We start from the raw sequence: 24,916 nt of genomic DNA, 5'->3' as shown, positions 1-24,916 counted from the left end.
CATTGTGGGTGCTTGGGATAATTTAGCCTATTGGGAACATTTTTAAAAGTTTCTTTTTTAATATAACTTGTGATAAAGGTAATACTTTTCTTGCAAACTTTTTTTTTTTTTGTAAAATAGTACTACCCCAGAAATATCAGAATAATAGCATTTGGAAAAAAATACAAGAAGACACATGACAAAGTTGTTTTATTCCCAGTCATAATCTTGAATATAGTCCTGATGTTTATTTTTCTCTTTATACACTTTATATTTTTTTACAGTTAAATGCACATTGGAAGGTATGTAATTTCATTACATACAAAGTGATTTGCAAGCATCTTTGTGTCCTCTAGATATGAGATGCCCAAGTGACAAGGATTGTTGTAGGTTTATAGACATGAAGTTGTCCTGGGTTTGGACAATAGTAAATGGATTATGAAAAACAGAGCTATTCATCCTTGCGTGACACATACAGCAATTTGGAGAGAGAGGAAGCCTTGACTCCCTCATGCCTTACAGATATCGCTACTCATTCATCTACCATGTACTTTTCAGACTGCAATGTCAAGAGGATATATTAGGGAAGGTTCCCCTTGTCATTCATTAATTAAACAGAAAGAGCACTTTCAAAGCACTCAGATGTAGAACCTGAGCTATCAGATAATGTGATTTACATTCATATTTAATTCCTGAAGATGCAGCAGAGAAAGCTTTTAATGGCTTGCCTGAAAGTTAAAATTATGTAGCCAGTATGTTGTAAAATAAGAATGTTTAGATACCAGATACATTTACATGTTCATGAAAGAAATTTAATGATTAATTGGAAAATGTTGCAAAGAAAAAGTTGGTACCAAGTTACTATTCAAAGGCACCTTTGTGCCTGATATGTTTCTAATAAAATCCTGATGGCAGGGGGTAGCTGATTTTACCCATCTTGCATTCTTCAAAACCCATTTTGTGCTCTTTGTCCTGCCCTTTCAAAAAGTCATTTGCTTCAGTGTAGCTTTGCAGGCAAGCTCCATTCCACTGCACCTGACCTGACCTTCAGCTGTATCCTAAGAATTTTGAAATACTGAAAACACAGACCTTTAAATTATTTGGATAAAATTAAAAAAAAAAAAAAAATGTGCAGGAGGTAGGTGTAGTATCTGTGGTGACAGACAATAGAAGAGTTATGCAAGTAAATCTCAGCTATTTCTGCTGTTCAAACACTGCAGATTTGCTGCACAAACCAAACAGCCTGGTCTGCTCCCTGCCTTCCTGCCCAGTTCCCTGTGCATTAATTACACTGCTCTGCTCCCAGTACACATGGTATGCTCTCTCCAGACAAGGGATTGCTTGCACTGATACTTTTTGTCTTTAGGGAAAGGTGGATACAGGAAAATGAGACTCACTGACCTAGTGCCATAATTGTAATTTTGTTCTTTATCTAGTTTAGTTTATTTTCATTTTCTCTGCACTTAAAGGAAAGCTCTTCTTATTCCAGGTGAGCAATCAGTTCTTATGCTAGGATGCTATTGAATGTCTCACAAGGAAAATCATGGCTCCTTTTCAGAAATTTTCATTACCACATTCTCTTCCAGAAAGCTCAATACTAGCAGCATTCTTTTCATTAGTTGTTTTAGCCAGGGATCATAGTTTTTTCCTAATTAGCTGAAATAAACTACTTTTATCTATTAGTCAATATTTGTTGAGCACCTCCCCAAATTGTTTCAAATGACATGGAACATTTAACATTTCTAGGGTTAGTTAAAAAAAAAAAAAAAAGGAAAAGAAAATGTGTTTCATGAATATCCATGTATTTAGATTTAAAGATGACAGCCCAAAATTATGTATGTACTATACATACTGATGGGTCTGCAGGTGTCAGAAAAGAAGGTCATAATAATGCTGAAAGATTCAAGTTTGAATAGGTGGAATTTTGGTTGAAACATATAAAATATGTTCTTCATTAGGTCACCATTCTCTTTCTGCATGGCTTCTCGAATCAGAATAAAAATATTTCTCACCTTGTAATGCTAAAAGAAACTTCAGTTAGTAATTTTTGAGATATTAGATTAATAACACTGTACACTTGTTTTTCAGTTTGTCATGAAGTGCTGACTGTTAATCGTAGCCATGGCATATTGGAAAGTTTAAATTATCCAAATAATTACCCATTACATGAGCACTGCAACTGGACCATCCAAACCACCAAGGGAAACACTCTCAACTATAGCTTCACAGCCTTTGATTTAGAAGATGGATCTGACTGTGATCGTGACTTCTTGAAGGTAAGTGCCCAGAATGTAGAAACAAGAAAAATCAAGTCTTTAACAATAAAGAAAAAAATAGTAAGATTTCAGAAGAGCGGGGGGAAATTTATCTTATTTAAATGTAACCATTAAACCTCAAGTGTTAAGTCCAAACTATTTAACCCTGTTTCCTCAGGGATCGGTAGGGAGTAGAGCATTGCTACCTTAAGACAGGTGTGTGCCTCTGAGAGGATGAATCACTCTGCAGGTGACTAGGTTTGGTACAGTCTAACTTCCATCTTAGATTAGATTTTATGGGCCAAGTGAGATGTCATGATTCCAGCTTCATGCAAAAGGGAAATCCTGAGTTTAGTAAGTGGATTGGAAAAGGCAGTGAGCCTAATTATGTTCCTCTTGTTCTTATCTGAGAAGGAGTGAGGAATGTTCAAAAACTTTGATAAATGTCTACATTTTTAAAGGGAGAGTTGCTGTGTCTCCTGTTTATACTTTTCATAATTCATCTGCATCTTTAAAGAGACTAAAAGAAAATTAATGCACCCACAACCAAAATGTGACATGTTTAGGCAAATGAAACCATAGAGTCCATCTAAAGCCAAGTGCCCTTTGTTTTCATTTCCTCAAAAAAATATTTCAAAGACAAAAAAAGGTGTTTTCTCAAATTTTTCTAGGAAAACTGAAAAGTTATTTTCTCTCAACTTTGTTTAGTACTGTAGAATGTAGAGGGTAGTCATGATCACTCTATACTGTGGATCATAATCTCCTGCCTACAATTTTGCTGTTTTGCTGGACTAATGCATCCTCCATATCTCACCCTTGTACAGGATGCCAGCATAGAGCTCCTGTGCCCTACTTGGTTTTTTTCACAAGAGGAATTGAAATTTTGAGAAGTCTTAAAGAAGACTATGTAGAGCCAGGGAGAGGACTATGGAATAGTTCTGCATTTCTGGGGATATTTACACCTGAGTATTGCAGAAGGTTCAGCAACAGACCAGTTGATGACCTAATCGGTTCCTTCTAGACATCCTCCCTCACTCCCTCTGACAGCTTTCACAGCTGAAAATTGGTAGTAAAGTGGCAAAAGTGATGTTCTTACAGCTTTCTTCTGTTTGTGGCCAGGAATGGAAAGAAAGAATAGACATGTGAAGAAAATAAACAAGGGAGCACTGTATTGAGAACTATTAAGCCCTGGTTTGTTTTTGTGAGGAGGCTGAAAAAGAAGCATTGGAGCCAAGTGGAGAAGCCAGTGCTAGTCTCAAGATGCCCAAGGTCTTGACCCAGGGAAAGCAGAAGCCCTGCACACAGTAGCCAGCCTGTGAGGATCAAGGAACTTGCCAGAAGACACGATTCTAGACATAAGTCAAGGGTGCAGGAATAGTGCCAGGGGCAAGGACCTGATCCAAAGCACTTAAAAGAATAGAAATAAAACATATTGGAGAGAGAGAGGAGACAGGACCACTCTTTGCTTAACAATTTTTCAGTGCTTTCAATCAAAGAAATTACAGACTGGAAGAGGTGTAAAAAAGAAAAAAACAAGGGGAAAATAAAGTCATGGAAGTGTGTTAAGGAGGCTTTTATTTGCAATTCATGTAACGTTACTTACAAATCTTTCTCCAAGTGCCATTAAGAAATACCACTTGGAAAAGATGTTCTCATTTGGTTGTTGCATGCTGCACAAATATGTGCCATAGTGTAAAAAGAGAACGAGGTTGAAACAGCCAGGGAATTGAACTGTGTTTGCTCCCACCCTGCATCTTGCGAAAGGGGAACATATTGGCAAGGCTGGGAATGTGCTGTGGTGTAGGGGAAAGGGGGAATCATCTGAAACAAATGTACAGTTCACTTCCTAAGCAGACTGCAGCTATTTGAGACTTTTCTATTTGAAGTCCATGTGGAGTCTGACACTGCTGCAATTTGGGGGGAAAAAAAAAAGATAATTAAAAGGAACCTCATATCCATTCAGCTAAAATAAATTACTTTTTTGCCACATCAGTTTTGAGATTCCTTTATTGTAGCGAAGTCTAAGAGGAAAAAGATCTGATGCTCTTGCTGAGTATAATAGAGACATAAACCTGTTCACTGTAGTCTAAGTAGGTGATGCAGGGACCATATGCCAGAATCCCTCAACATTTTCTTGAAGGACATGGGAAGCTGCTGCTCAGACACTTTCCATGTAGCTACACTCATGAACCGGAGTGGCCACTGGTGCTGATCAAGTGCTCTTTTCTCTGGAAGCTATTAAGTGTCCCTTTCCCCACCTTGTTTTGGGTTTGTGGCAGCAGCTCTCCAGGCCCTTATAGCAGACAGCAACACTCTCTTTGTCTTCTTAGCTCTGTGGCAGCTAGCAGTTAGCAGGCTTGGTGACAATATTTCCTCCTGTTTGCTGGGAGGCTGGGGACAGGAAGGACAAAAGTTAGCTGTTAGGTTGGATTAGGTGATGATCACAGCTGTAGTAGCAGAAGGAGTAAGGAAAAGTGGTATTTGATGCAAAAGGACAAGACTAAATGTTGCAGAGGTGTTATGGCAATGTTATGACCTGCCTTAGCAAACTATAGTCAAGAAATGGTAGTTGCAAAAAACCTCAAAAGCAGTAAAGCCTTTTTTAAAAGTTAGTGTGAGAAACAGGTTTATGGACATGTGGACATATTTTTAGAATCTCAAACCAAAGCTCTCATTTTTTTTGAAATCTCTCTGATTGGTGCTTGCTGGGATGGAGACAGCTAGACTGAGCAATCTGTTTTTCTGAGTACTGCTGGACCTTGCCTGCTGGACACAAGGGTTTTGGTCCCAGTCTCTGTAGTGGAAAAGGGCCTGTTCTTCAGCTTTGTGTTTAATTATGACTGACACTCTGACCCAAACCCACATAAAAAGAGCATTTTGCCTCATGACTAATTCAGTCACCTATATACAGTTAATAAGCTGTTTGCTCCCTGGCTTAGTCCATATATGAGTCAGAAGTTTTATGTGTAATGTCAAAACCAAAAATTTCTACACATGGGTATTCCTAGTGATTTTCAGTTACCAGAGATATTATCATGCCATAAAGCAAATAACCATTTCACATTAAGGGCAGGAAAAGTATAGTCAGATATCCAGTGAGTATGAGTAAGTACAAGTACAGTGCATGGTTCTTCCAGACTGAAATTCAGTCACATCTGTACAATGAGAAGTGAGTTGGGTATTGTGTTACCTACTTCCTTTTCTCCTTTGATCATGGGATGCTTCCTGTCAGCTAGGCCACCATTCCACCAGCTGGCAGGTGTTACTCATGGTGAGCAGGATTCTCTCTCTGCAGGGAGCATTGGGTGACTCCAGCTTGGTGTGATCTGGGCAGAACCTCCATCTCCACCACTTTAGCATAGACAACTATTTATACCCCTGTCAAGTAGGAAGTAAAAACTCTGTTCTTCTGACTTTGTGGCATTTCTCTGCCTCTGTGTGTAGGTGCCAGAAACTGAGAAGGGGCAGTATGGGAGGGAAGCAAAACTGCAGGTTTTTTATTATGCCAGTCTCTAGCATGAATCTCATACGAGCACTTTCCCAGCAAATGAGCACTGTGCAGTGTCTCATGTCCTGTCAGAGGATGCTGGCTCATTGCTAGTAGCGCTCATAGGATGTGTGACATTTTGGAAGGAGTTTTGCAGTGAAGTTGCAAGAATATGAGATTGATTGCTTCTGGTAAAGACATACAGAAGTGACAATAATAAGATACAAGGCACATCAAATAGCAGACTGTTCACTGGTGACGCTATACTAACTGTAATTAGATTGGATGGTCTTTAACTTATATTCGTTGCTGTGCCTTGGCTAAATAACCTGACATTAGTCTTTCTAGAGGAGTCATGGGGCTGTAATTAGTGCGATCTTGTAGGCAATGACATAGAAATGTCATACTTTCCTCGACACTCATCAGATTATTAGCCGAACAAGCATATATTTAATGCCCCATCCTTAATGATGAATTACCTTCTTATTTGGTATGGCAGAACATAATCTCTGGGGAGGCAAAGTAGGGAGAATGTCATGTTTTTGCCCTGAAGATCAGAGTCCTGCTGTAGAACTGACATGTACTCCTTTCTCATGCAAGAAAAATACTATTTGAAAATCGCTGATCATTCTGTCTTTCAGCAGCAATGTCCCTGTATGTTCTTCTACTCAGAAAGTACTACCATCGCTTAATGTCCAGTCTGTTTAGCATCTGCTTTTCTTAAATACAGGGATGTCATGGTTTAGGAATGATATTTTCCAATTTAGTGCTCCCACTAAAGCCATGCCCTGCTCCCCTTTCCTCCTCCAATTGGAGGCACAAAAGGCAAAGATCAAGGGTTGAGATAAGAAAATTCACAGTATCAGCAACAATATTAATGGCAGAGGTTATAAGAAAAGAAATTATTCATACAGGCAAAATCACTCCCCAGCTGTAATAGATAATACCAGACAGCTCTCTCTGCCAGGTTTTTGAGACCAGAAGGAGTCCCTTCTTCCTGGCTCTGTCCCCTTCCCCTGGCAATGAAATGAGGTGGTACAGAACAACCTCCCTGTCCTGGGCATGCCCCCTCCCACTTACTGCAAAAAATTAACCCTGCCCAGAACCAGGACAAGGACAGACCTTGCCCAGCCTTTTGCAAGATGTCAGCAGCCTGATAAGCAGATAGCAAAATTGTGTAAGGCAGCAAGACAAGCTTCAGAGCTCTCTGTCCAAGTTTCACCCCTTTGGTCTGTGCATCTACTATCAATGTTGGAATTATCATTGCATTAATGCAAAAGAAACATCTTATGAGGGCAAACAACTGCCTGACAACAACAAATGCCTTTCTTCTGCTAGAGGCCAGGACAGAGTTCCACTTTGGACCAGAGCCTTGCTGGACCACTGCCTTGCTTGCTTACTGTCAATGTGCTTAAGCAGCCCAGACTCTTTCAGCAGCTAGGCTCAAAGTGGTTAAAATATCATTGCATGACTATATGAGGAATATTATCGAATGAATACAGTAATGATTATGGCATCTGCTCCTGAGAACTGTTTCATTTCCTTCTGGTGGTAGCAGGATATGTCTTCCCCTCCCCCCCCAACTTAAAAAAAACAAAAAAACAAAAAAAAAACCACAGTAGCATTCCAGGGATGTGCTACAATATCCTTTTTCTCCATCTGGGAATACTGCATTAGATAATTGTCGCTCACACTCATCTGGTCATCCTCTTTTTTTATTAGCTTAACATAAAAATATCTTACCCTGTTTCTAGTTTTACTCCCTCGTGCAATTAGTAGATATGCTTAAACTATATTAGGAGATTACCATTATTACATTTTATTTATGAGTGTGTCTTTCTAAAGTGCTGCAGGGATTCTTCAAGCACAGGGAATGGCTTGTCCTACGGCCATGCATTGATTTACGAAATGTCACTGGTAGTACATCTCCCTGGAGAAGCAGATGATGTATGAAATATATCCACCCAGGTCCTGCACCCAGACATCAAATCACAGCCTGCTGGCCAGGCTTCAGTAGTATCCATTAACATATTATCATGCAAGCTGGCATCACAACAGCACATCCCTGAATTCCTTCAGGAGGTTATGGGTGTCCACAAGAAATCCTTCAGTGTAAGACTATAAGGAGCAAAGTGACAGTTCTCCTCAGGCTTCTGTGCCAGGCTTCACCATTGGTATACAAAATGGTGTACAAAACAAAATCTTAGCCCATGCACTGATTTTCAGTGAGAGATCTGGATATTTAAAAGTAGAGTGTAAGGCCAAAAAACTGTCCACCCTAAACAAGACCAGCTCAGGACTCTGATTTTTTGTTTTTCTAATTGTCTGCATTGCCAAAGTACACTTTGGCTTTGGTGTTTGAAAACCTATGTAGAAGCAAAATTACAAATGCACACAAAATCCCCGACCCCTCACAACAGCTAAATTTGTAGTGATGACATGGTTGTCTGCTGCCTACAGAAACCTAGATGACAAGAAGCACAAGAGAAGCCAGCACAGACTCCTCTTTTGGACTCACAAATGAGTCAGACCTTCATGGACTTGGCATTTTCCACACCCTGCCAGCTCATAGCAATGTGACTTAGCCCATTCCTTCAGAAAAAAAGCATGGTACAATCAAATAACTGTGAAATACCATCACATGATGGTAGTGTGCACGCCCCTTGTTGGAGAAAGAATTTCTGGGACTCATCTATTTGCAGCTGGATTCTTGATTCTTCTGTACTTCTTCTGTATTCTAGATTTTGCTGGAAAGGCTGGCCATTATCTGTGAAACTACTTATCACACTCAGCACAGACGTTGCAATAAAAGATTACATTGTGGCTGAGATGGAGATGGAGATTGATTTAATGGGGAAACTCCATTTAAATCAGTCAAAGCATCTCCTCATCAAAGGGAAGAGCCCAAACAGCTCAGAAAAAAACACACTAGACTTTGAGGAAGGTCATGTGTACCCCCTGCACTGTTCCCATAAGCAAGCCTGATATCCTAAGAGAAAGGAATTTTTCCCTTTTCTCTCCATTTGCTGAGACCAAGCTGCAACTCTCTGTAGTGTCCATAGATATGCATGATGCAAATTTTCTCCAATAAAGAGGAATTCCCAGAGCCCTTCCTGCCCTTTCTGGCCCTTTATGGTGTCAGTGTGATGTTTCTTCCACTTAAAGTTCAGTTCAGCTGGGCTGGCAAAGCATAGGAGGAGAAGCACAGCCCTGGGCACAAGTCAGCAGTGCTGCAAACTGCTCAGACCACCCTGGGCTTTTCAGAGCAGGCACATTTCTCCATCCCCTTAGGCACAGCCTCTCCCTTTTCAAGGAGCTTTTCACACAGATTTCTGCTGAAGAATAACTTTGGAAATATTATTGTCCCAAGCTCAAAAGCAGTCCTGTTCCCTCCACCATGAGTGGATTCTGCCTCCAGAGGAACCGCCTTAATTTCTGCTTTGAGGACAGCAGAACTCTACCAAAATAGCAACAGCCTCCTCTCCAGGAATGTGATCCCACTGCCACAAAGGTATGGATCCCCAGGCTGTCCCTTGGTCAGCAAAAGCTGCAGAGACACTTTAGGAACCCATCTGGATTCTGTCCACCACAGCATGTGGATGAGTAGGAGGTGCCTTCCTGATAGAGCTTTGGAGATTTAGAATGGCATGCTGAAAAAATAATATTTTGAGTGCAGATCTTGGGATGTACCGACTAGGTGGATGTCTCCCAGGCATTCCTTTCTTTAGCAGCGGTTATTTCCTCTCCTGTATCTTAAACAATTTAAAAATTTAATCCAAAGATGACACCCTGCATTTTTTACATTCTTATAATTCAGTAATCACTAACAAAAAATGTTGGTTTCATATGATTTGAAAAAAATAAATCTTCCCTAGAAAGACACGAATGAGCAGATATGACTGCAGTTAAAAATCATTGTTTTCTTTGAGAAGGAAGTAAGTGCTAATGCAAGAGGTGAAAAACTATTTTTAAAAAGATCACTCCAATGTAATGTGGACTTGAACATTCCTAAAAATTTTCAAGGGGCTCTGATAATTTTAAGCTCAAGTTACAAGACAAAACATAGACTCAGATAAAATTCTTACTATTAAAAATTTGGACATTTCTTTATTTCCATATATTAGATAAATCCCAGCAAGATTAACTAGTATGCCTACATGTCTAAGTGGTGCCTGATGTCAGATTCCATTGTACTATGGAGTAAAGTGAATTAGTTGTTCATCAGTAAAAGTGTGGAGACAATGGTGGTCAGACTTATCACAGTCATCTAGGGCATAAACATTTTTAAATAATCTTATTAAAATTTTAATTAGAATGAGTTCTTAAGCAGGGCCTCCTTTTTCTAGCGGTGATTGCAAACTCTTCTTATCATCCAAGCACAAGCATAATCTTATTTTGTTCTCCTGTTTGTGCAGAACTGTCAAGGCCCTATGCAGTCAGTCACTCAAAGTCTTAAGCTGCCTTTGTTTCTGTGAAACAATGTCACTGTGGTGCTTAGCTAGCACATTGGGCCACATCCTGGAGCTTTAATTTGTTTGGGTTTTCCTCTGGCTGACAGACGGGCAGGTTCTTAAGTTTGCACTCTATCCCTTCTGGAAAGAAATGTGTTGCTTGGAAGTTAATTATTTTTGTTTGTGTTAATTACTGTTTTAACAATTAATGGTGATCTCTCTTTATAGTGCATTCTGTTATTTGGATGAGGATTATATTGTCTGCTTTTTGCTTCTTTTTGTTTTGTGGTAATATATTTGTGGCAATGCCATCAAAATTTCCTTTCCAAAATTTCTTTTCCTTTCATTTCCTTTCAGGAAGAGCTATTCAGAAACCGGTAATCACTGCCTCTGGTGTTTAGATCCAAACAGTCCCATATAAGTTTTCCCACTTCTAAGAGGAAAGGGATACTTGCATGTGTCAGACTGTCCTAGAGGCTCTGACCATGGGTGGGGCACACTCATGGTCTGATCGGAGGCAAAGCGTTCTTTCCTGAGTTCTGCAAATACAGCCAAAACTGTTGCTGCTGGTCCCTGTATAAAAGTTTTCTGACCACAAATAATTTGTTTTGAGACTCAGTAGGAGACAATTATTAATATAATTGCTCATTATTATGATTAATTGATGACATCTGATTACAGTATTACTTACAGAACAATAAAAGAAAAATGTCAGTATTGAGAGGATAGATTTTTTTCCTTCATATAAAAATGGAAGTTTGTTTTTGAAGACTATCACCTCTTGATCAACACTATGTGTTATGATTAACTAGTGTATATAAGGAGATTTTCTCCACAGCTGATTAGGCATGGGCTTTTCCTCTGCAATGTTTTTCCTGATGGAAAACAAAAAATCCCAAGCCTTTTCATAGAAGTAACATTTTCCAGGAGGAAACTGATATTTTGCCTGAACAATCCCTCCCTTCCCCCTGCCCACCCCCTGCTCCCCACCCCCTAGTTTTCTGCCAGGAAAACCAAACAGATGGAGTCTTACTACCAGTCTGAAAGGCTTGCTTTTGCAAGACAGAATAAGCTTGACAAGGCACTCGGCTAGAAAATTGTCCCTACCTCGAGTATGTCCAAATGGAACACATCCCAAGTTTCTTTTCCCCATTTTTTTACAGACCTTTATTTCTTCCAAGTAGAGGAAACCTCATTTTCCAGTCAGCTCAGTCTTTGAGCCCCTGCTCCAGTTCTGGTAATGAGCTTTTCTGTAACACAGGTCATGCCCTTTTGCTTTGCTTCTACAAAGAGAAGTGAACAGCTGTGGCCTCCAGGGCATCATTGTTGGTGTTAGTGACATATTTCCAGGCTGAAGAGTCAGAAAAGCCAAAATGCAATACTGGTGATGATGGTGTCCCCCCCAGGAGAGCTACCCAAGCCGAACCCTTCCTGCAGCTTTTGCTAGTCCTGCTTTCCCAGCTCCGTTCTAGCGTACAGCAGCTTGATTCATCCCTGAGAGAGCTGGTACCTCCCCTTTTTACCTTCAAGTCAGCCTATACATTTGCTCCTAGGGAGCCCAGTAAGGAGTTTCTTCTATCAGTTATTGAGCTGTGCCTAATAATTCATTCAAACTTAGCACATCCCCACTTGGACCCAGGGCCAGGGTGCAGGCCAATGAAAAGGAGTGGTCTGCTTGCTGCTGGGCAATTGCTTTGGCTAAAAAGTAGAGGCTAAGCATCTGAACATGTGTTGCAGGTGTTTGCATGTTTTGCCAGTTGAATTGTCTGCCAAAATCAAATTATTAAGCTCTTGGATTTTCTGGTGGAGGCTAAAAGGTCTGAACAAATAAATATATTACAAAACCAATGTACACACAGAAGGGGAACAAGCACTTTCTTCCCAATGGGGAGCTGGAAGTGAGTCAAATCACCAGTTCCTGGAGTCAGTATGGTGCAGGAGTGATTAATACACTGCCCCAAAATCCAATTGTCTTGCACAATCATAAGGAGCATCTTGCCTCATACAGACTGAAGAAGAACCTTCCCTTGATTTGCAGCAGTTTAAGATAACACAGCTGACAAAGCAGGACATAAGAAACATTATCTCAGAGAGCAGGAGAGAAATTATGGCTCATGAGAGCTGTGCTCAGCTTCAGTTTCACATGCCTGTGTTTGTGTGAGAGCAAAAGTTAGTTTGAGAAGTTCAAAATGCCCTGTGAAAACACACAGCTGTTCCCTTCATTTAGAAATGAAAGACAGCTCAAAAAACCCCAGCTGTAATTCTAGCAGTCGTAGTTCTGCCTCTCTCAATGAGTTACAGCTGGCCAGGCACTCAAATTCTCTGCGAAATGCAGCTCTGAACTCAAACCCACGGGGCAGCACGGCATGAAGGGATTGCCATAGTAACCATGCTTTGTGTCTAGAAAAACTGATGGACTGTTTTCAGAGAAAATGACAGAGAAATGTGGCATTCTCTGTCTTAGATAAAAATAATACTTGCTTGATGAATCAAATTGCAGGAGATTCGTGAAGCTTTTGTTGTTGCTATTGTTTGGATTTGAAAGTTTCTAGGTATGATTTAGTCCATAGTTCTTTAGAATGGGTTTTCATTTGTAATCACTAGAGTGATTGTACTAACAGTATGTTATGAATATGTGTTTTGACATAGTTTTAGCTACTATTCAGAGTGATCTTCACATCAATTCATTCTTCACCATTCATATTTTTCTGGTGTAAGATTTCCATGGCTTGAAGCCACAGAAATATGAGTAGTATACACCACAAATTTGTCAAAGGCAGTACTGTTAAAAAATCTAATTGGATATGGTTTGATTCATTTTGCTGAACTTATGCCTTGAAAGAATTTGTAAATCTCTCACTCTGGCTTGGAAGAAGGTCATAACTGTAATGCTGGGCAGGGTACATGGACAGATCATCTGTCTATCAGATGGTCCTTCAGATTTTACATGTAGAAATAATACAGATTGATATTCAACATATTGGCATCTAATATTTAGGGCAATTTCATATTTATTTTCAAACAGATCTGGTTACTACCAGCAATGTATCTGCTATTAGAAACTTTCAACCTTTTCTGATTTCACCGAGAGAAACCATACCAAATAGAGCGATAGTTCTCAATTTGCAATACAGTTATCTTGCTTTGAACTTTTCATTGTATTAGACTGATGGTTACCAGTCATGAAATTGGCCATGGAATATTACCATTCCTGCAATTGGCTCCTGACTTCTGGCAGAACTAACTCCTTTTTTTTTTTTTTTTTTTTTTTTTTTTTTTTTTTTTTTTTTTTTTTTTAAATTAAAAAACCCCCAAACATTTAAACTGAACTGTGCTGGAGGATTTGAAACAATTTGAGTTGATTTCTTGGCCCCAACTATGTTTTAAATGAATAGCAAGATTTCTGAAGATTCTGCAAGACCAGCATTTTCAACAGAAAGGCTGGGGGCTAATGACTTATTCTTATATGTGAGTCTGCCAGAAAATATGTGTGAAAATTAGTAGCTAGCATGGTCAATCAATATTTTCTGAAATGTCCTATTTCCATTATATGAATTATACAGTACTGAATGTAGCAGACTTCTTAGTGGAATCAAAGATGTTTGGAAAAGAGATTTGAATGGAGAGCAAATATAAATAAACCTTCGCTGTTTTTTCTAGATATCGTAGTTTTTATTCTTTGCATGGAGACAACTTTACCATAATAGCTTCAGAAGAGAGAAAAGTTTTTGTTGAAATTCTGGAAGGAAGCATGCCAAAAATGCACAATGAGAATGTTCAGACATGGTTTCTGTGCCAGTAATTTTCTGTTGTGTTAGGAAGATACTCTTTGTGAGACAGAAGATCAGACGAACTGTTGCAAATTATTAATAAAGGACAAGAGTTGCTGCTTTTCTAAACTTTAAGAATCATAGTAACCAAGGTAGAAATAATAAAGCAAGTCCTAACTTGAAAATAACCAGCAATCTGATATTGAAAATCAAAGGCAATATAGCTAAAATGTTTCGTTTTTACTAGCTTTGCAAACATTAAATTCCTCACACCTGAAAAATGACACTGGGCCATGGTGAGAACACACAGGGATGTTCAGTGTGATTTTCTGGATTTGAAAAAACTTGCAAAACTAGAATTTGAAAGACCATTTAAACCTGTCTGGAGACAAAAAATGCAAAGAAGTTAAAAAACTCTAAGCATATACTATCACCCCATCAAAATATGTATTAAGTGTTTTCAATTGTCAGTATATGAAGGCCTTCAGACATCACGTTGTTTTGATTGTTTGTTTGATTTTGGATTTTTTTAAGAGTGGCAGTGTTTTAAGAGTGGGATGGAGGATTCCTCATCTGTATTTGGAAAACAGATGATTTTCAGGCTGGCTACATCTGCCAACACACTGATTGTCAAAATAACGGCACATAGAGTATGACAAGGAAATCAAATTTCAGAAGCCTAGCTCACTACAGTTTTCCTCCAAAGCAAGACTTTAGCATGAGATTATGAAACCATAAATAAACCCATATGAAATCTCCTTGTGTTTTTGAAGATTTACTTTACTTCTGGTTTTCAGTTTGTCTTCACTACTCTGGGAGGCTATCGTGATCCTGACTGCTTGATTTTCTCTATCAGAAGCCCAGGCAGTCCTCATATCACCTGGGTGCAGTCTTAAACAGATGAAGATGTAAACAGAGGTGTCACCAAGGGGTTTGGAGGCACTCAGCAAGTTAGGTGCATGGGCAAATCAGACCATGACATCCTCTTTTTCTTTCTATTTCAATTCATTGCTGCTTGCCCTTTATATTCTTCCCCAGCAACCCCCAATACATACCAAAAGAGAAACAGCAAACCCTTCCTACTGCACACAGTGTGCAGCCAGATTTAAAGACATATTGGTGTTTTATTTACTCATCATTTTACCCAAATCTTTCCACACTGCCCAGACTAATATTGCTGTGCATGGGTGGCCAGTGGGAGAAGTGTCACTGTTGTGGGTTTGGTTTTTTTAAATCCTCTACAAAACATTGGAGAACTGCTTAATTGGGGAGGGTTTTTTTTACTCACTGGAATATTTTTTTTAATTTCATTTCAGCTCTATGATGGGCCTGATGCACAAGCCAACCTGATAGGCACTTTCTGTGGACGGTTTCTTCCACTGGCAGGGAGCACTACAGGGACCAGCCTTCATGTGGAGTTTTACTCTGATGGACTGAATGCTAGAAGTGGGTTCCAGATGCTATGGCATGTTAATGGTAAGTTGACCAGGTTTCCTCTGGAAAAGTAGGTTTCCTTCCCTGCATGTGTAATGGAGTTCCAGCTTATGCCATCTATGGCATCTGAATAGAAATAACCCATTGCAGCTCTAAATCCATTGCATTTCCTCATAATTCTTCACATACTTTCCCAGTGGATGTTTCTGCACATGTGCACCATCAAATATCAGCTGATTGGAGATTGAGAGCTATTAGCGAAATATGCTGTCATTTCCAGGAGTAGGCACAGGGATGAGGGGCGTGTCCAGAATTTCTGTACTGAACGGGAGACAGATGCTGTCACGGGTAACTGTGAGTGATTTGGGCTTTTAATGGGAACAACCAGCCCTCAGTTTTCCCCATTGTTACAGTCTTCTGTTTTCTGTGCTGGCTTCTCTCTAGTTTAATTTAGTGGTACTAGTTTTCTTTGGTAGTGTCCACTTCCAGCTGCCCCCGCCCCAATGTTATTTCTCGGCATGAAATAACATTGGCCAGGATGTGCTTTGGGTGTTTGTTGTCCTGTTCTTGCATGTCATGAAAACTGTCACAGGCCTTATTAAATAGGCAAGCATGCACGCCAGCCATAAACAAATCCCTTAACGATTGCACAACAGCAAACTATGTTTGCAGTTTCTTCATAAGTGAGGCTTCAAATGTAGTATTTTTCACTCTGCTTATTGAACAGCAACTGCTAGCTGTAACAAGGTTAAAGCGTGTGGCGTTGCACCCCCCACCAAAGGGGTTCCAACCTTGAAAATAATTAAATCGCCCCAGTTGCCCTGTCTGTTTCATCAGTCGCAGCTTTCAGGTTTGACAGCATTGTGCAGCGGCTGAAGCGGGCTGCAGAGGCCCCACTGGGGGCTGCTGAAGTTTTTAGGCGTGCCGAACGCGGTTTGAATGGAAGCTCCTTGCTCCTAGCACAGACTGCTGGAGCTCGCAGGTGCCGAAGGGCGCTGCCGGCCCCCAGAGGTGCCTGCATTCAGCGGGGGGACGGAAGGAGCGTTTCTGGGAAAGGGAGGGGCACACGCCGCGAGTGGGATGCGGAGCAGGGGCCAGCAGGGGAAGGGCCGCAGCACAAAGGTACCTTCTTGTGCTTTGGGGTGATGTCATTCTGGAGCTGCACAAAAGAAGAAAAAGCAGAGGCTTTTATGCACAGCCAGATGACATCAGTTCCATACAGTAGCCATGGTGCTGGGTTAACTTGCTTTTCTAAAGTTCTCAAAGCTCTGCCTGCATGGTGAACACTCTTGTGCTTTCCCCGCCTCTCCCACCCCTCTGCCGTCCTTTGCTGTCCTTTGCTGAACTGACATTCGTTTCTCTGTCAGACAGCACTGCCCTTCTGTTAATTCCTGGACGCTAAGCTCCACCCCGATGCTGCACAGGGCCCGGACTGCTAATGCGGGGCTGTGTCTAAGCAGCAGACCAGGATCTGTGGGGTCACATCGGCCTGGCTCTTAGGGAATGTCATTGCTGGCTCAGAACATCACAGCTGTGACTTCTGACAGCTTGCAATGTGAGTGCATGTTCCTCCAGAGCTAATCACAGTTGTCATCTTTTTGTTCATTCCAAAAACTTCTTTTTCTTTTCTCTGTTGGTGTCATGCACAAATACAGCTATTCCTCTTACTCTTGGTGGCTACGTTGCCTGGTTGCCCTAGAGTGGGTAAATTAGATATGTCCCTGTGGTTGGGGTACTATATTTACCTCTCCCTTCTGAAAATCTTTGAAGTTCATGAAAAAATTTCACTGGGAAAAGTCTCCTTGTGTAGGGGAACTGATCAGGGGATGCAGCCTTAGAGCTGGGTATTTCAGAGTGAAGTATTTGGATCCCTTCGTCCCTGAGGGCAAATTCCTGGGGAAGTCTACATCCAGATCTGGTAACATCTCACCTGACAAGAAAATAGCAGAGCTACATATATTGCTGAGAGAAGAGCTTTTATTTCTGCTCAAGTGACAAATGTGTGCTCTAGAGTTCAAGCTGCTGTGAACTATTTCTCAGGCAGCTCATGTGCTCCTTAACTGGCAGCGGTGAAGCCTCTATGAGATATATATTAAGGACATTCAGATGTTTTGATGGTAAAGAGAGCAGCACTTATATTTGTCATCTGCTTGATGCAGTTTGCTTCAGATACTCTTTTCGGCAGCTTTTTCACAGTTGTGAGGCAGTCAAAAAAAGACAAAAGCTTACCTCATTGATAGCTGATTTGAATAGCCCCTCCTGCCATAAATGAAACAAAACTTTTTTGATTTAAAACATTTGCATCTGATCTTTCCAGCTGCTGAGGAAACCTGCTTTAAAAAGTGGTTTCTTTGAAAACCTAAAGGCTTTCACAAAGACAGAATTAGTAACTGATCTTAGGAGAATGCTGTTATTTATGCTTAAAAGTATCCTATGTAATTTTAACTTGGATAGATAGCTCTAGTGCAGAGAAGTTAATTTAAAAATTATCGTGGTTCTGAAATAATGCTGTTCTTCTAAGGGGGTTTCATTTATAAGGATGGATTTAGAACTGATTTGGCTAAATCACTAATGTTTTCTTCTACAGTAAAGGCCTCAAAAGCATTATTTACCAGTGGAAAGCTGGAATCTGCAAGGTGCTTATTCTATTTTCACTCTCTTTTAGGAAGATTAATATAGGCAAATGTATATGGGACAGATATTGGCTCTTTGAGATAGAGCAAACTTGTGGTAACAGTCTGGATATTGCAAAGATGGAATGCCAATCAAATTGCTTTCCCTAAAAGAATTCAGGAGGCCAAGAGGGCAAAGGTCTCTGAGTGCAAAATTACACCAGTGACAACTGTCATATCTGAGAAGACACATATTTCCTAGACCCATCACTTACCTTATTAAGCAACACACATGTAGGGCCTCACTGCTTTATATATACATCTGTGTTTCATTGGAAGCTCACTCATTTTGCTGCTTGATTGTCAACAGACCTTTTAATTTTAATTGTCTCTTCTCAGCATAGTCCAAATTTGTGCCAACTGTTCTGCTTTCTGTTTCATGTTGCCACTATATGTGCCAAGTCAAATGTTAAATAGTTTGTTAGTTCTTCAGAGAAGCACTACAGAAACAGAGGTTAGATGAAGATGCAGAAGCCATTCACTGGAAACATTTGTCAGGCATCCATTAGGATTGCTGAACAGAATATCACCCTGCGGGTCGGCAAGGGAGCTGAGGTCCAGATTTTCTAAGCCTGAATCATAGTTCTGTTGTTTATTTCTTGTGTAACCTTTGACAAATTGTCATTTTTTCAGTTTCCAAAAATGACTATTCCTTTTCAGTGTCTTTCTGTCACATTAAGTCTTAGGATGAGCAAGGTCTGATATTAACAAATCAGAAAGCAGAAAAAACCTGAAACATTATCTCACTTGAGCTTTTACTCTCTTGCAGAAACCCTTATCATGTAAATTATTCATCTTCACCCACTGGACAATATTCTATAACAAAACCTACCCAAGAGAGCAAAAGTTTTCAGAATCAAATCCAAATTATACTTCACACAAGTATTACTGTAGTACAGGCAAATGTTTGTAGTACATGCTCCTTGCAGTTAGAGTCAGTTGACTGAAATGTTTCACCATGAGTACCACAATTAGAAAACTCTGTATCCTTTCATTTCCCTAACTTTGATTTTACAGGAACAGTGCCAGTTCTCTTTAACCTTTATGGGGATTTTTCTAGCATGTGGCTAAAACATACCTGTGAATAAATCTGAAAACCTAGCAAATAATAGAGTTTTCCAGAGATTACAATATTTCTGTTCGGCTATAATTATTTATGAGAATAGGGATCATTCTTTGGTTAATGAACACCATCTGCTAACCAGACAGACAGTAATATGGAAAGATCTGTAAATCATCCCTTGCACAATCTTCAATGAATACGTAGGTTTTAGTCAGAGAAAAGCAAAACCACCAAATATATGTTTCCTAAGTTTTCTGTTTGTTGTCTGATTTCCTAGCAACTAACACCAGAGTAGGTAGTAGTTTTCAGCATTTTCAAGGGAATTCCAGGACCTTTGTACTACTAAAAGAGTATCTCCCCTTTCTTTTTTTTTTTTTTTTTTCTCTGCTTAACTGCAGAGCCGTAATGTCCAAAATTGCTGCAAGGAGGTTGGCACAAGCCGATCATAATGCTGTATGCAGTTCAGCTGAAAGCAACTTTTCCACAGTGCAGCTGTCTGCATTTCACAGCACACAGCAAGACCATGTATTTCTGTGCTGAGAAAAACTTATAAAGATATTTCATTAGGAGCAGAATAGCTTCAAATTATTCACCATTATTTCAGTGAGAGCTGAAGTAATGCAGTTATTTATAGGTTCTGCTTCTGCATTTTTATTTATCCCTAAAGACCTTTTTTTTTTACTTTGTTGCTATACCCAGCACAAATTCCATTGATTTGAATAGAATCAAAATTTTATTTGATGTTTGCAGACAAATACAAACATTGGGAGAAGGTTTGTATTTGTGTAATTAATTATTCATGTAACTTTGTAATCAAAGTTTCATAAGCATTTCAAAAAGTTCATTATTTGAATTTTCTCATTTTGGCATTCTAATACAGCAAGTGAGTTTAAATTGGGAACATATGTTTTAATTTCTTAAGTATTTAGGTAAATACTTTTTTTAAATCAACTAGCATCTATATTTTCAGCAAAGCAGAACAGAATTGACTCTTACCTCATCCTTATAAAGAGCAGAAACATCATGCACAGACTTCCTGGCAGTTGGCCAGAGAGTTCAGAGATAATGCTTCTGCTCTGATGTGGAGGTTTCTTGCAGCATATGCTGGTCAGTCAAAAAAAAAATCAGGTGTGAAGTTCACATACTTGCAAAGATCAGTGAGTTCTTTTTTCAGCTATTAGTCAGTGAATGCTTAGGGATAAACTCAAGTAATTCTGATCCTTTTGCATACAAATTAATCTCAGAGACCTAAACTTTAAAAGAATCGCTCCATTAAAAAAAAAAAAAAACAACAAAAAAAAACACGCTTTTCTGGGAACATTTTTAGTTGGAAGAAAAGAAATGGGACATTAAAAAGAGTTTGACCTTCTTACGCACGTGCTTCCAGAGAATGTTGATTGAGCTCAGAGGAAATACAAACCTCTCTGGAGAGGGAATGTGAGTAATCTGAATGCTACCTGCAAGCATTGCATGGAATCAAGGTCTGTGCCTCAAGGAAGAGCATACAACTTTCCACTCCTCTGAGGCATTTCAAGTTTAAATAAAAAACTTTTTTTGTAGCTATCAGGAAACTCTTAGTAGGAGAAGCTGAGTCATAACTGCCTGTTACGTTTTAAAATGTTCCCAGCTTTCTTTGGGCTGAGATAAATAGCAGTTGGCTTTGTTTTGCCTGCCGCAACTCCCCTGATCCCTGTTCCCACCCCCTCAGGAGCCGAGACATTAAGTGTGTTTGTTGAGAAATCTTTCTGTTTCCCAAGCTGGCCAAGCAGCTTTTTCCTCCTGAGGTCTGTCCTTAGTGGCTGTGTAATTCCGACTGTTGAGGGGAAAGAAAGTCTGCAAATCCCACTCTAAGGCTTCCCCGACAACGCCTTTTTTCCTTCAGTTGTAAAACGTCAACAGCCTGGTTTCTTTAGAGGAAAACCAGGCCATCTTCTAATGGCACTGGGAGAAAAAATGGATGGTGGTTTACACTGAAGCTTTCTTCCTCTCCAACTCACTGATGAAACGTTCATGGATATCAAAATTTCAGGCGGCTTAACATTTACCTGTGCTGACAGCCTCAGGGAAGGAAGTGTACTGCCTCTTTCACCTTAGGGATCAAAGGCAAGATAGGTTTAAAATACACTTTAAAACTTCTTTAGTTCCTAAATTGAGATGCCCGGTAGCTTGACAGCATAGCTTTGTGACAGCAACACAAGCCACCTCTGGCTGCTCCATGTGCAGCAAGGAAAAGGGAGAAGAGCGAAGCCTGTGCCAATTCACTTGGGAGACAGCTTCAGCTATGTAAAGGTTTGCCTGTATTAGTGGGAATTCTTTTGTTTAAAAGGTGCTTTTGTGGTGGATACTGTGTGATGGACTGAGAGAGGTTGGTGTTACATAGCTGGCATGGCTTCACACCTGTATTTAGATGTCTCCTTTTTTAGCTTAGAATAGATTCTTATAGCTTTGCTACCTTTCAGACCTGCTGCTCTTTCCCCTCATAGATTTGTGTTTTGCAGTCCTGGAAGTCCTATAGCCAACTAGGAGGAAGTCAAAGTCAGGTTTTCTATGTGAAGCTAGAAGACCCCATGGTAGAGATGATGGTAAATGCTCCTGGGACTTAGCAGCCACAAGTTTGGCATGAAAGACATTAGGGAAAATACTTGCGCTTAATTGAAGATCTTGATCTACAGCTTCCTGAAAATATGGTGTGAAGCAGAGCAATAGCCAAAGACACCTTGTTCAAATTGCAAATTATTCTTAGATTTAATAGAGATTAGATGAGTTTTACACATCCGTGTGTCTATGTTGAGCAGATCAAAGGGGTAATTTATTTGGCTTATGTTACAAAATATCTCCCATAAGTAAAGGCTCTGATACAGATGCTGTTTATCACTTCTGACATACCACAGTATTTGCCTCTGGGAATACAGAGCTCACAGTTTGTTAGATGATTTTTTTAAGTATTTTGGGGCTTTGAAATGTGACAGAACCTTTCCTCTGTGAAGGGTTCCTTCAACCTGGCAGGGAATTTTCCTCTGGAGATGAAGCCAAAGAGATTGATGGAGTGTGGGCATTAGAAAGCTCAAGTGACCCTATAAATTCTGTGCAAGCAGAAGATTAGACCCTAAATGAAACACTTGGGACTTTGTAATGTAGAGGAAAAAAAAAAAAAAAAAAAAAAGGCTGCTGGAAGGCAGGGTGGCACGCACAAAATCAGATCAAACACAGAATCCCTTTTCTTTCTGCATGTGACAATACATAGCCGCCCTACAGGCTTTTCTAAAGGTAAGGTTCACTATGAATGTAGCTGGTCCAAATCTGCCCTGATACTGGAAGGGCTGCTGTGCCTTCCTACCCTGTTTAGGCCTGACCTTGGGGACTGAGTCAGGAATAGCTTCTTCCCAGGAATTCATTAAAGGAAGGCTAGTGCTACACTTAGCACATCTCCATGAAAGCAATGATAAAACTAGTCTCAGATGTTCAGCCACTTTGTCCTGTTAAACCAGAGCCTGCATTTCATCCATTCTTTTGTTACTGTTTGTTTTTGGTTGTTTTTTTTTTTTTCAATCTAGATCATGGATGTAAGAACTTAGTCACCCCAGGGTCTAGGGAGTGGTGTTAGGACAATACTTTCTTATCAGAAAAGAAAATACATAACTTTTCAAACACAGCTTGTTTTACAATTGCAGTATTACAATTGAAAAAAAAACAAAAAACAAAAAAAAAAACCCACCACCCCCAAAACATTAAACCCACCAAGTGTCAGAAAGCTGGTTTATCCACTGTGATCTGGCAGCTTGTAATCATGCTCAGTAAGCTGGGGCAAATTGCATTGTCTTTAATTTTATGATTTCCAAAGCAGCAGGAAATGACATTTTCACAACAATAGAAAGACCTCCCTATGATATCTGAGCTTGTGCATTTTTTAAAGTTAGTAAGAGCTGAGAATGGATCTGATTTAGCTTTCTTGAACTGATAAAGTTAGAAGCCAATTAAAAATTATACATTTTTTTCTCTGTGTCTCAGCAGTCAAAGCAGATGCTAAGGTTTGGTACAAAAGGTACCAAAACAGGAGGTGAAGTACTTCCTGCACAGGCAGTTCAAACAGCTTCAGCCTGCCATTCTCTTCCTGGGTTCACTGTGCCAGAGCAGACCTTCCAGCCCAGCGTACACATTTATCGATGAAATGGGTGCTACTGCCTGTCCTTATCAGAGCTGTCAGTGAGTTTTTCCAGACCTCCTCGCTGACAGGCTGCTTTGCTTTGTTGTCAGGTTGTGGAGAAGAACTCTCTGGCCCTTCTGGTTCATTTCACAGCCCTGGCTACCCCAACAGATACCCAAGCAATAGGGAATGCATCTGGTACATCCACACAGCACCTGGTAGCAGCATTCAACTCACCATTCATGAATTTGACATTGAGTATCACCCCAACTGCAGCTATGATGTTTTGGAGGTAAGAGCATTAGTTTTACTCCTTGAAAATACACAAGTTATATCAATTTCCGTCTGGAACAGATAATCCCAAGAACTGCAGATGCAGAACAAACAATTCTACCACGGTTTCCCGTTTCTGCTGTAGCTAAAGTTATGTTCAACAGGTATTGTCACAGAAGGCACAATGTTCCTATTATTCCTATTTTTGATTTGTCTTTGGTGACTGTGTACCTTAAGCAATTATGATGTTACGCACTGCATGCTTCCTAACAAGAGAAAAAACTGCTTTGAAAAACTTAGTCATAAACCCCCCACCTTTTACAAAGAACTAAGTGTAGAGTGCTGTACCATGAAGATAATTTCCTGATGTAAAGGAAGATGATGGATCACTGCGGGGGATAACTCAGGTGAGACCTTGTGTAGGGCCTTCCAAGGATGTGGGGAGATTTATAACCCTGAGTGATGAAAATGATGAAGAATCTTTGCACTCAGAAAAAAAAAAAATAAAACAAGAGGCAATATCCTAGTCATCTTGGGGTGGTGGGAACAGGAGAAGAGGGGACTCTCTAAGGATTTTCTGTCCTTTAAGAGATTCATAAGACTGGATGACCCTGTTATATATAACATCATTTCACTCATGTTGGTAAGCAACCAGGTGACCAATCTCAGCTAACAGAGTTGAAAAGACTTCCAGTACAGGAAGAAAGGATAGGAAATAATTTCAGGAAGAACTTGTTTAGAACTTTCTTGACTGTTCTCACAAGAGACATTTGAGACCACTAATGGAGGTACACTTGTGACATTTTGTCAATGTTAATACATGGGTGACATTTTAATGTTTTTGTAACGAATGCAAGAGATTGATTAAGAGAACTTGTACCACTCTGCTGCAGCATTTCTTCTCCTCTTCTGGGTGATGTGATAAAGCATACAGTTAGACAACTTTCTGCCCAGCACCTACACGTATGCTCTGCTGCCTATTCCCACATTCTGATTTCTGTACGATCTGGGTGTAAGGAAGTTGTTCCATGAATTCTCCATCAGCAGCACTGGCAAGTATACCTGTATGTCACACTGCTGACACCAGAGACTGTGAGTAGGTGACCTGTACTGGTCTGGGTATTGATGAAGTCTGTTGAATTACATGTTCATTGTTCTTTGTGCCTAGAATTACTAGATTGAAGGTAATCTGCCTATAAACTTCCATTATGCCTCTGTTGCTCAGAGGAATATATTAAACAGCCTCCAAATCTAAATTTGCCATGTATGACCATTTCTTGAATAGTCCAAGGACAATACCTACATCTGCAGATGGTTGCTCAGGAGTTACCATGATCAAGCAAGAATACAGATGGCTGGCAACCGTTTGTTTGAGAACTTTTTGACTG

At 40.0% G+C, this 24,916-nt stretch overlaps 1 protein-coding gene across 1 annotated transcript in view; it reads left to right on the top strand.

Annotated features, from left to right (window-relative positions):
• Positions 1 to 24,916, top strand: part of CUBN (cubilin) — a 140,885-nt gene that overhangs the window by 42,122 nt on the left and 73,847 nt on the right. Inside the window, exons 27-29 of the mRNA XM_040062708.1 lie at positions 2,068 to 2,255; positions 15,259 to 15,418; positions 23,366 to 23,547. Of these exons, the coding sequence (XP_039918642.1) occupies positions 2,068 to 2,255; positions 15,259 to 15,418; positions 23,366 to 23,547 (530 nt within the window). The remainder of the gene's footprint in view (positions 1 to 2,067; positions 2,256 to 15,258; positions 15,419 to 23,365; positions 23,548 to 24,916) is intronic.

Source organism: Hirundo rustica, chromosome 1 (assembly GCF_015227805.2).
Source record: "Hirundo rustica isolate bHirRus1 chromosome 1, bHirRus1.pri.v3, whole genome shotgun sequence".
NCBI classification, from domain to species: Eukaryota; Metazoa; Chordata; class Aves; order Passeriformes; family Hirundinidae; genus Hirundo; species Hirundo rustica.
The sequence above is the reverse complement of the archived record's forward strand: the minus strand, read 5'-3'. Positions and strand labels throughout refer to the sequence as shown.